The sequence below is a fragment of the Malaclemys terrapin genome, chromosome 11 (genome assembly GCF_027887155.1).
Source record: "Malaclemys terrapin pileata isolate rMalTer1 chromosome 11, rMalTer1.hap1, whole genome shotgun sequence".
In the NCBI taxonomy this organism is placed as follows: Eukaryota; Metazoa; Chordata; order Testudines; family Emydidae; genus Malaclemys; species Malaclemys terrapin.
This window is the reverse complement of record NC_071515.1, coordinates 49,692,115-49,704,579: the sequence shown is the minus strand read 5'-3', so window position 1 is coordinate 49,704,579 and position 12,465 is coordinate 49,692,115. Positions and strand designations below refer to the sequence as shown.

The 12,465-nt window shown below is 44.6% G+C and overlaps 1 protein-coding gene across 1 annotated transcript in view; it reads right to left on the bottom strand.

Annotated features, from left to right (window-relative positions):
• Nucleotides 1-10,948, bottom strand: part of ACVR1C (activin A receptor type 1C) — a 42,682-nt gene extending 31,734 nt beyond the window's left edge. The window contains exon 1 of the mRNA XM_054043265.1: nt 10,899-10,948. Coding sequence (XP_053899240.1) covers nt 10,899-10,947 — 49 coding nt within the window. The 5' untranslated portion in view covers nt 10,948. The remainder of the gene's footprint in view (nt 1-10,898) is intronic.
• Nucleotides 10,949-12,465: the final 1,517 nt, after the last annotated feature.

Sequence of the window (12,465 nt, the reverse complement as noted above, 5' to 3'; positions counted from 1 at the left end):
TGACCAAAACAGCAGAGGCAGTGGCAAACAGCAATTGCAGAGGCATTCAGCGATCACTGAGACATTGCTCAATGCCCACCCCACCCCTTTCTGAGTTGGGAGGTCAACTCCTACGAACACACCTCTGAACTCTGGGTGAAACCAAGGACAGCCAACTGTGAGAGGGGTGCACTGGAGGGAGAGGGGAGTGATGTGTTAAAGGGATATTCATTTGTCAGACTCTCCCACCGCAAGGTGGGAAATTGAGGCAAAGGACACTGCCCAATGCACTGCAGGGTCGAGTTTTTGCTTATGATTGCATGCTTTTGAATGTGGTAGTAGTGTTTTCCCTTTCCCGTCTAATAAAAGTTCCCTTTTGTTCTACACAGGCTAGTGCCTGTGGGGGGAGGTGGTGATAAATTTTCCCAGATTACTGGGTTGGGGCTCAAGCCAGTTCTGTTCTGTATTATTCTGTATTATTAAGAGGAACCCCTACATCAGGGGTAGGCAATCTATGGCACGCGTGCCAAAGGCGGCACGCGAGCTGATTTAGGGGCACTCACACTGCCTGGGACCTGGCCACAGTCCGGGGGGGGGGCTCTGCATTTTAATTTAATTTTAAATGAAGCTTCTTAAACATTTTAAAAACCTTATTTACTTTACATACAACAATAGTTTAGTTATATATTGTAGACTTATAGAAAGAGACCTTCTAAAAAGGTTAAAATGTATTACTGGCATGCAAAACCTTAAATTAGACTGAATAAATGAAGACTTGGCACACCACTTCTGAAAGGTTGCCAATCCCTGCCCTACATATTAAACCCAGCCCTGTTGCTGCCAACTCCACCTGGCAGAAGGGTTACATACAGAACCACAACAATTCTGCTACAGTTTGTATCTCCTACTTCATAGAGAGGCTGGGGAATTTTCAACACACATTTTCTTTTAAAATTCTGGGGATGAGGAAGAAAGGAGAGAGAAGAGTTGTCTTCAAAATGGTTTGAACACGATGAAATACATCTTGCTTATTTCCTCACTCCTAGCATCAGCTATATCTAGCAAACCCTGCACAATCATCCCAAGAAGAGCCCAAACGAATGCATAGCATTCCCCTACCCTACAACACAACTGCTTTCCCATAGATACTGATATGCACGTTGATGATGGTGCACTGATGGAGATGTAAGCAAAAGAACTTTCACAACATTAGAACCAATTTAGCAAAATAAAATTCTTGTGAATTGGAAAAAGACAAAATAATCCAAAGGGGGAAAATTGTGTATTTAAGCTTTGATAGAAAAGATTATGAATTAGTAATGGAAAGTGAGAAAGAAAGCAAAACAATGTGTCCTTAAAACTTTACATTCTCTTGTTCTTGGGAAATTAGGAGAAAAGTGACAAGACTGAAATATGTCCTCAAGCAGCTATGTTTGGCATCCAGTCCTGGTTGCCCAATTCCTTAAGGATGCAATTCTCTAGCAGCACTTATCTACCAAGCCCTACACCTTTATGCAAATAAGGAAGTGCAGCTGTCATATAACGTGCCTGTGCATCCCCCTATACACCACATGCAGATTGGTACTATGGCCCTGCAAAGTCTGGTGGACAAGGCCACCATGGGGAGCCGGCTAGAGAAGCATAACATCATTAATTACTCTCTGAAGGACAACATTTTGTAGTCATTAAATATTTGTTCTTCAGAACAGAATTACTAATTTTATGCTTCTGGTTCATCGAGGCTAAAAGGACACCACCAACTTGAACTCTAGTTAATTTAGAAAAAAAAATAGTAGTTCATATACACATCATCAACTTCTCGATACCTCAGCCATTTTTTGCAGTTTTACAATAGCATTTTTTTTTATTAGAAATTGTGTTTCTTCTAGATTGCTCTGTGAAAGACCCACACAAACAATGGAGAAAACTGACTACAGACCTACACAGGATAAACAGGGAAATTCAATACACACAAAATTCTGTCACATGCAAAAAATGAACAAAAATAGAGAAAAAGCTCTCTAATCTTTCAGGTATAGAACTATTGGGGGAACTTTTAACAATAGCAGGGAAATATTTTCAGATAGAAGTATGACCTTTAAGGCAATTGTGTCCCTTTAATTTCAATGGGAGTTGAGGGCACGCAACCATTTGTAAGCAAGACACTGCTCTGGCTAAAGGAAAAGATGATTCCCCCTTCAAAATAGCAAGTAATCTTCACAGTTTACATACACAAAGACAATTTTTTTTTCTTTTAGGCTTCAGTGTGACCAATGGTAATGGTGGGAATAACATGTAAATGGTGGGACTAACATAGCCTAGTGAAATGAACACATACACATGGGCATAGCCAACTGCGGGTAGGGGACTAAGCCCCTCACCTCCACCCACCAGGAAAAAAAACAAAACTAGGGATCACATAAATTAAGGAAGAAAACACAACTTGGAACAGAAGCTCATTTATCTCACCTTATCACAAATGGAAACATTTAATCATGGTACAAAATGACTAAAAGTGATATTCAGCAATTACTTTTAGCCCTAACTCCCTCAAATAAAAAGTTGTCCATGCTCCTGCATATAGTAGAAAGATCTAAACTAACAATTAGTTTATTGATTCAAAGGAAAGCACAAATGGATAATACATTTTTTAAGCACTCTTCAGTTTTACCAGTAACAATTCAGATCCATTAAACACGATATACAATACTCCCGTGGGAATTCTGCACCAAAAAAATTAAAATTCTGCGCACAATATTTTAAAATTCTGCAAAATTCTACGTATTTTATTTGTCAAAACAACACAATATAATCACACCATTTTCAATTATTTGCTGACAAGTATTTTGAAATAAATAACCAAAGTAATTGAAAATGGTGTGATTATATTGTTATTGTGTTTCTATGTTATTTTGACAATTAAAATATGCAGAACTTTGCAGAATTTTTTAATTTTTTGGTGCAGTATTCCCTCAAGAGTACTAGGGTTCTGTGTGGCACAATATGGGTGTGGGCAGCTCGGTGGGGAGTCTGGGTGCAGGGAGAATGGGTCTCTACAGGGCAGTCAAGGAGAAGGTAGTTAAGGCTCGGGGGAGGCTGGGGCAGGCTTGGTAGGTTGGGGGGGTCAGGGTGCAGCTGGTTAGGGCTCAGTGGGGTGGGGGGTTCCTAATGCAGGGGGATGAGGCTTGGCGGAGTGGGAGTTTGGAGGGCTCAGTGGGGGGTGCAGGGAGCTCCTGATACAGGGGATGAGGCTCAGCAGGTAGGGCTTTTGGGGGAAGGGGTCACTGTACAGGGAGTTGCTCCCCCTATCCACCCAACCCCCATGCATCCAGACCCCTCCCCCCAAGCCTCACCCACCCCCACACCCAAGCCTCCCCGACACTGTGCAGAGCTTCCTGCAGCCAGGGGAAGTTTCTGGGGCTTGATCTGTATAACCCTGCGCGGATATAAAAATGTGGATCTGCATCTGATCTGCATCCACCAGGCTCAACCTACAATCCGACCCACGATCCACTAGCCATCTTTTACATGTATCCGCACCCACAACAGCAAGCTGTATCACAAGGGAGAGGAGGGGGGGATCAGGGGTGGGGTCTTGCAGGGAAGAGGCAGCATAAGAGTGGGGACTGGGGGAAAGGGGCAGTGCAGGGGCGGGAGAAGGGGCAACACAGAGGGAGGGGCTGAGGGGGAAGAGGCGGCACGGCATGTGCTGCTCCCAGGGGCTCATGAGCGACAGCACATGGCAGCAGCAGTGCGTGTTGCATCACAGTGGGGCAGAGGGGTGGGGCCCTGGGGCCCCACCTGCTCCAATCCCCATGGCTGGGGGCAGGGCTCGGGACTGGGAGTGTGCCCTGGCCTGGCAGCACTGGCGATGCTGGTGCTGCCCGCGTGGCCCGAGCTACTGGACAGGAAGCAGCGCAGTGAGCAGGTGCTGGTCTGCCCCAACTCCAAACTTCCACAGAGCCCCAGCCAGCAGCTGCTGCCACCGGCCCCAAGCACACTGTGCCCCCCAGGCTGCCAGAGCCAGACACCACAGGCCAGGCACCACCAGTGAGTAGAGCCCTGCACGGTTGTATCTGCATCTGATCCACTATCTGCAAAAATGATCTGCCGATATATGTGTCTGCAGATGCGGATACGCACGGATATGAAGCAGATATCTGCAGATTGGCAGGGCTCTATTGATCTGACCCTACTCCGTGTAGGGAAGGGGAAGGGGCAAAGGGAACTCCGTCTCCGTCCTTCCACCCCCCATACTCAGCTGGGACTAACATCCCTGGGCTGCCAGGGCATCCCCTGACCCTGCCACCCTCCAGTGATTTACCACTAGCCCCAGCTGCCTGAACAGACACATCTGAGCTGCCAGGGATGGGTGAGTGAGTACTGGTGCAGATTCTCTTTACTTCCCACAGAAATCATTTTCTGCAAGGAAGCAAAGAAAATCTGCAGGGGAGGGGGGAAGCATTTTTCTGCTGTGCTGCAGTGGCGCAGAATTTCCCCAGGAGTAATACAAGGGCCAACCCAGATAAGTGAACAACAGATGGAAGATCTGATGATTTGGGACTGGGGGGGGGGAGGGAGAGTTTAAAAATTTAAAAGAAACACTTAAATGCCACAAGTATATAGGACAACTCCAACAAGTAAAAAAAAAAAAAAAAAGCAAGAGTACATTTAGCATACGCTGGCTAACAGTCTACCGCAAACTGGAAAAAGAAATTAAAAACTGAGGGAATAAGCAAACTCAGTACCATTTATGAACCATAGGGGGTTTCGCACTTCACCGCCACGCCATTTTCACTGTACAGATACAGATTACCAAGGTATTAGCATTAGGATTATGATTTAAAGGAAGGTCATCTGTAATACCCAATAGCTTCAGGGCAGTAGAGTGCATCACAATAAAATTGAAATTGGGTTACAAATTAAGTGTTTATTTTGTATTATTGTAATCAGAATCTCTGTCCTTAATCCTGATGAGAGAAAAAGATAAATCCTGATAAAATGTTTCTATTTGGAATAACTTCATTTACTGTGCACTTAAACTTTTACTGTCACAGTTGTTCATAACTATTTAAAAGAAAAAACGAACCACATTTTACCCCAAAATGAAGCGAGATTTTGGTCTCATTTAGCATAACTGCCTGGATTTCCTGTTTATGGTTACTTAGGTCATAGTAAACTCAAGCATGCCTCAAAGAGCTTCCAGTACACAGACATGGCAACATTACTTCATGAGATGGTGAAATTTCCCAACTGCACTGGCTGGCATGTGGTGTGTATACATAGCTCTGCTTCCTCCCCAACCCAATTTAGGGCACCATGAGCTCTAGCAGGAGTAGGGAGTGATTAGTCCCTCACCCACTAACTGCAGACCTTTACTCAGATAGAGAAGCATCTTATTGCCATCTGTAACAGGGTGTAGCAGTTCCCCCTTTGCTCCTGCCTCTGCTCTGTTCCAAAAGTCACTCGGAGACTTTCTAGCTCAACAATCACCGGCGCAGTTTATTTACAGGGTGCAATCCCACCACTTTCTCACCATCTACAGCTTGGGGGTTTGAGCCTTAAGGGCTTCTCAATCTCTGCAACCAGTAGGGAAGAGCTACCCCCTCTCCTTCCACTCTCTAGCTTCCCCCTAGTTCCTTCCTCTGGGCCTGGATATAGCCCCCGGCTAATTAGGCTGGCAGCTGTTTCTCCTTCACCAATCAGGCACAAGTTTTTCTAGCCAGCCCAATTTACCTCTCTTAATTGGAGCTGGCATGACAGAGGTCTGGCTCAGGACTCCCAGCCCAGCACCCTGTCACACTTCCCTATCACTGCACACGTGCAGAAGGACCAGGCAGAATGTGACTCTTATCAAATAACTATACAAAAGATAAGATGTCAAATAAAAAATTGCAAAACTGGGCATTCCAGTCAAAAACTAGACACCTGGCAACCCTAATACAGGGGTAAACATGTGAAATGTAATGGCCTATGACTAGATCCAGTCAAACTAGATGATCTTATGGTCCCTCCTGACCTTAAAACTCTATATATCCATGAAACGAGAGCTACTGAAGGGAAGAAGAGAAGAGACATTATAATGGAGAATTATAACAAGATGCTGCCAGGTAAGCAGCTAAATTTTATTGATTCAATAAAATTTAAAATGGCTTATATAAAAAGGTAGGTGAAATAGTCTCAATGAGAGATGAATACATTCAATATTTGAGTTCTTTTGTATTAATTTAAAAATTTGAAAATAAAAAAACCTGTGCCATATTCATTGTATTTTAATTTTAAATGGGCTACTTTCCATCGCAAGAATGCTGTTTTGTGAGAAGAAAAAGTGTTAGCTAGTTTGTCAAATGTAACATAAAAGCAAAATATGAAGGCCCCAAGATAGCCTGAAATGAATCAGCAAAAAATGCTGTGGAGAATTTTCCAATGTTTTTGTGCACCTCTAGGTTATACACTTCAAAAGTGAGTGCATAGAGGAATTGACCAGGAGAAGACTATTATGCTAGACTCAAGTATTAAAGTTCATTGACAGGACAGCTCCAGCCCTTCTTTTAGAAGTTCCAACGCTGTCCTCAGAGTCTGGTGTCTCCGGACTTGTCTGCACTGACACGCTAAATCAGCACGGCTGAAATCAATGTAGTGGCATCAATTTAGCAGATCTGGTGAAGATGCAGTAAGTCGATGACAGAGCACTCTCCCATCAACTTCAGTACTTCACCTCCCTGAGAAGTGGGAGCTAAGTCGGTAGGAGAGCCGACATAGCGCGGTGTAGACACCGCATTAGGGCAATATAAGCTACATCGCTTAGTGGGGTGATTTTTTCACACCCCTTAGCAACGTAACTTACATCAACTTAAGCAGCAGTGTAGACCAGGCCTCAGTGTTGTATCAAGGAACTCGGAGGCTAATGATACATCTTTGCAGTCTCTCTCACAAGAACATTGGAATTGACCTGCAAGAACACCAAATGGCCTTGTGGCCTCCAATATTGAGCTCTTCAAGAGGTTTCAAAGAAACAAAAAACTGTTCTTCCAAGCTGTCAATAAAAATATTTAATATCAATGTTAGCAGTAGAGCTACTTCAGATACTTATTGTTAACATCTACTCCAAAGTCAGACTTGGCAGCCATTTATTCCTATTTTGATTCCGAACATTTAAACAGGTTTTTATTCCACGACAGGTCTACCTCTTACGCTCTAGTACTAAGGCTATGTCTACACTGCAGATCTTACAGTGGCACAGTTGTTGTACTGCTGCAGCTTCACCACTGTAAGGTCTCCCACGTAGCCACTCTATGCCAATGGGAGAGAGCTGGTATATGGGTACAAAGGTGCGTTACAGTACTATAGCTCATTCCTCTTTCCATTCTATCTTCTCAACTATTTTCTTACTGATGTAAGGCTCAACTCTCGATAGTCCCTGGCTCATCTTAGCTTTTTATTAATTATCTATTATTATTATTAATGATTAAGATTGGCACTATACTGACCACTTTTAAGGCCCTCAAGGTAGTAGCTGATTTTAATAGTAAATTACATTGTGTGAATAGCTCAGCTACTTGGTTCTTTAGTTTCTTTCCTTCTCTCTAAGTACATAAAGAGAAGGACAGGAAAAATTATATGGGTGTGTATGTATGTGTATGTGTATATATATATATATATATACACACACACATACACACACACACTATATTTGTGAATATACCATATATAAAAAAGCACAATACAAGTTAGAAATTACTAATTGTGCAAGTTAATTAACAAACTGAATGAAAGGTTCAGTCACACACTGTACATACATTCACCAGTCTGTTCATCAAATTATACAATATTTTCTCCTTGATCAACATTTAAAGCTTGTATTTTATCATTCAACTTCTTGGTAACACTGTGCAGAACACAAGGAGTATGACGGAGAATTCAGCCTCAAGATTCTCTGTGTTTGTAGCTCACTATGACTGCAATCTTGTGACACAGAAAGATTGTCACGTGATAATGCTTCAACATAGCTACTTCTTTCATAACGAACAGATTTTCTCTTTTAGTATTTTGACATGTGTCTCTTATTTGACTATTCTCAACAGCAGCTTATCTTACCTCTGGTCCTCTCACACAGAAAGCCAATAACATAGCTATTCTGAAGAAAAAGCTATTTTAGATCATTACTGTGCACCAGATTCCAGCTGTGTAAATTGACCAACTGAAGAGCTGCTCCTGTATGTTTGTTTTACACTCAGACCTTCTCATATACACACAGAAAATGACATCCACCACAGAAACACACATACCTTTCATAACATCTACAGGGATGATCTTGTGGTTTTCACATTTTATTATTAATTCCCATAAAGAAAAAAACAATTAAAAAAACAATGTGTCTTAAGGAAAGCATGTGTAATGCTGACAGACCCTGGGCATCGGTGGTGGGATTGAACCTGGCACCTCTGGAGCTTAATGCATGAGCCTTTACCACATGAGCTAAAAGCTGATGGGCTGTTAGCTAAGGCTGTAGAGCAGACTCATTTTATTTCTCTCGCTAAATGCCACCAGATGGGACAGAACACCATACCCAAGAGGTGTGTAGGTTACACATACACTTACAAACTCTTAAAAGACAGGAAAATCTGGTTAAGGTACCACTTTTTAATAAATACATTATATTCACTTCTATAATTAAGTCCCGTACACTGTCAACATGTAGTGTATGAATTATATTACAGTACATGCCTCAAAAACAACAAGGAATCCGGTGGCACCTTAAAGACTAACAGATTTATTTGGGCATAAGCTTTCATGGGTAAAAAAACCCCACTTCTTCAGATGCATGGAGTGAAAATTACAGATGCAGGCATTATATAATAACACATGAAGAGAAGGGAGTTACATCACAGGTGGAGAACCAGTGTTGACAGCGCCAATTTGATCAGGGTGGATGTAGTCCACTCCCAATAATGATGCATGTCTCAGACACTCTATAAACCCCAAATATTAACAGGTAGCTGACTTTGATTTTATGTACAAATATTGGGCCCAATCCTGCAATAGGCTGGGTACCCCCCACTCCCACCGAAATAAATATTGACAATCCAAAGGTTGCTGAAAGAAGACCAATAGAGAGTCTGGAAAGGCTAATTTATGAGGAGAGACTAAGCATCTATTCAGGTTGTGAAGGAAGAGGGGAAGGTAGCTAACCATTTCTAACATTTTCAAGTATCTACCATGGATGGAGAAGATTTATAGGAAGTTGGCAATGAGTGGGTACAAGAAGGAGTGATTGGATGAAATGTAAGAAAGGAGAATGTAGATGAATATCAGAAAAAAATATATAATAGATGCCCTCAGTGCTCCCTTCAGTGTCACCATCTGAGGGGGGTCTAAAACAGGGCCAGCCTGAGGTGGGAGGTACACAGAGAGGATGGGGGAAGGTTCATCAGGTCAGCAGCATGCTTCATGCATTATTCTTCCTGATCCCGTAGGGTATGACTACCCTACATCTAGGAGTGAGCCTCCCAGCCTGGGTAGGACAGACTTGTGCTAGCTCTGCCAGAGCTAAAATTGTTGTGGGAATTAAAAATAGCAGTGGGGATGTTCCGGCTCCAGTGGAGATGGGCTAGCCACCCAAGCTCAGACCCTGGGGTCGGTTGGCTGAGCTGGAGAGCTCAGGCTGCCACTGGAGCCACAACATCCACATGGCCATTTTTAATGTGTTAGCTCAAGCCCCATCAGCATGAGTGTCTACCTGGGCTGGGAGACTGGCTGTCAATACAGTGTAGTGTACAACTGAGGTGAATGGAAAGAGAAAACCAGCTTTTGTAACTGATGGCACTATATTTTTCTGTGTGCTTAAATAAAAAACGTATGAAATATTTCTAGAGAACAGATTGGGCCCCAACCTGCATTTGTCTTGTACCCAAACCTCTCTCTAAAGTCAATAGGAACTCTGGGCTCACATAGAATAGATGATTAGGCTCTTTGTGCATATCTGCTACAATCTGCACTGCAATACAAAAGTTATTTAAATATATTTTTCTCCACTATAAGTAACTGTACTAATCCACATTTGAAAGAATAAGAAAAACTGATAAACACTGGAAACAGTATGCACAAATTCTCAAAAGTGACTACTAAATTGAATACTCAAACTTGAAAATTATAAAAGAGGTCTGATTTTTCCCTTAGTGCTGAGTTTGAATAACAGGCTTCTTCAAGATGTCTCAGGTTGGGCACCCAAAAATCCCTAGTAACTTTTGAAACATTGTGCCGTAATATACATACACAGACACTCCCACATGTACCTCTACAGTATCCCAAATGAGTGCACACCTACGACTTGCAAACTTGTGATGTCCTGAAGTTCACAGCGCGGGGCCACAGACAAACACACACAAAACTCTGATCGCCAGGACAAGCAATTCGCTTCAAGTCCCCTTTTGAAAATCGGGGCGCACTGGCAGTGACTTGGCATGTGCAAATCCCTGCACACAAGGCAATAGTTCTTGAAGCCACAGGGCGCAAACTTCTCAGTTACCAGAACAGTTCTGGACTGAACCCGTCAATTTAATAGCTTTGGACTCGTTATTCCAAATCCGAACCGACCTAGCTCTGGTGCGCACACACGTTGATAATGATAATAATGAAATGCATTAAGCTTCTTATCTGCCCGCGAAACACTAGGGGCTGGCCAGCTGTCAGCGCGGCACGGGCAGGGCTCGGAGCTGGCGGGGAACGCACCAGGACCAGGGCGGGTTTGTCACTCCCAGGTAGTGGATACATGGGCTCGAACCATGCACCCGTGCAGAGCGAGTCTTCGGAGCGAGCCCGCGCAGCGCAGCGAAGTTCGGAGGGCGCGCGAGCGCGCACCCAGCCGCCGAGCGGGGACAGGACCATCCCGGTTCCCGCCCCGTCCAGTCCCCACGTACCTGAGCAGAGCGAGGCGGCGGCGGACAGGAGCAGCAGCGCCCGCCGCATGGCCGCGGTGCGGGGCTGAGGGCGGCGCAGGGGCTCCGCAGCGGCCAGGTGCAGCGGGGCTCCTCGCGGTGTCTGCCCCCCTGCTCCCAGCTGTGCGCCTAGCGCTCCTCGGGCACCACTGGCCGCGACAGCCTGAGCCGGGGGAGGGCTTCCCCGCCAGCTCCTCCCCGCCCCAGACACACCTTCCCGCCCGGCCTGCCCCCGCTTACACCGGTGCTACGTGGTCAGGTGCTTGTCACCACCCTGCCAGCACGAGGGTGGGGGGCGTCCCCAGGAGCGTCCTGTTGCACAGCCCGGGCCGCAGGGAGAGCATCTGCTACACCGGCTTGCGGGGGTTGAATAGTCCGCTCAGATTTAGTCTGCGTCCTGCAGCTCGGCTTGATTGTTGTAGAGGTAGGTGGGTGAGACCATTGCCCCGCAGACAGTTATGGTTCAGCACGTGTGGTTAGCCCGCAGGTACTCTGCTCTCGTTCGCTAGCAGGCCTTACTATTCTGTTACGAGGGGAAATGCCCCTACCCCTTTTAAACAACACTAGTACTGGTTCTCGGCTTCCCAGCGTGATCTTCCACCCTCAGAAGAATCTAGGGGCTGGCCTTCGAAAAACCAGCAAGAACTAGTGGTTTAACAGCCCCTTTCCGAAGTTGTAAAATTATATATATCCCTCCCCACCAGCTCAGTAGTTTGAGCATTGGCCTGCTAAACCCAGGATTGGGAGTTCAATACTTGAGGGGGCCACTTAAGGATCTAGGGCAAAAATAAAGATTCATATGCTTCTTCACGTTTTAGGGCAACAAAAATGACTAGGGGTCTGGAGCACATGACTTATGAGGAGAGGCTGAGGGAACTGGGATTGTTTGGTCTCCAGCAGAGAAGAATGAGGGGGGATTTGATAGCAGCCGTACCTGAAGGGTGTTCCAAAGAGGATGGAGCTCGGCTGTTCTCACTGGTGACAGATGACAGAACAAGGAGCAATGGTCTCAGGTTGCAGTGGGGGAGGTCTAGGTTGGATATTACTAAATAGTGGAAACACTATTTCACTAGGAGGGTGGTGAAGCACTGGAATGGGTTACCTAGGGAGGTGGTGGAGTCTCCTTCCTTGGAGGTTTTTAAGGCCCGGCTTGACAAAGCCCTGGCTGGGATGATTTAGTTGGGAATTGGTCCTGCTTTGAGCAGGGGGTTGGACTAGATGACCTCTTGAGGTCCCTTCCAACCCTGATAGATCTATAGATATATCTATAGATCTCTCTATAGAGATGTATAGATCTCTCTATCTATATATAAAAATAATATAGGAGATCATCTTTATGCATTTTCTTAAAGTTGTTTAGCTATTTATTTATTTATATTAAGAGGCTTCCAGCGAGTAGCATTGGGCTCTGTTGCAAAATGCGCTTAGATACAGCGCCGAGCTCTGGGAGCTGTAACAGTTAAGGAAAACATTGAACAGGTCTAAAGCTATATTAGGTTTCTATAAATATTAACCAACAAATATTTTATTTATCACCACTACCGTGAAG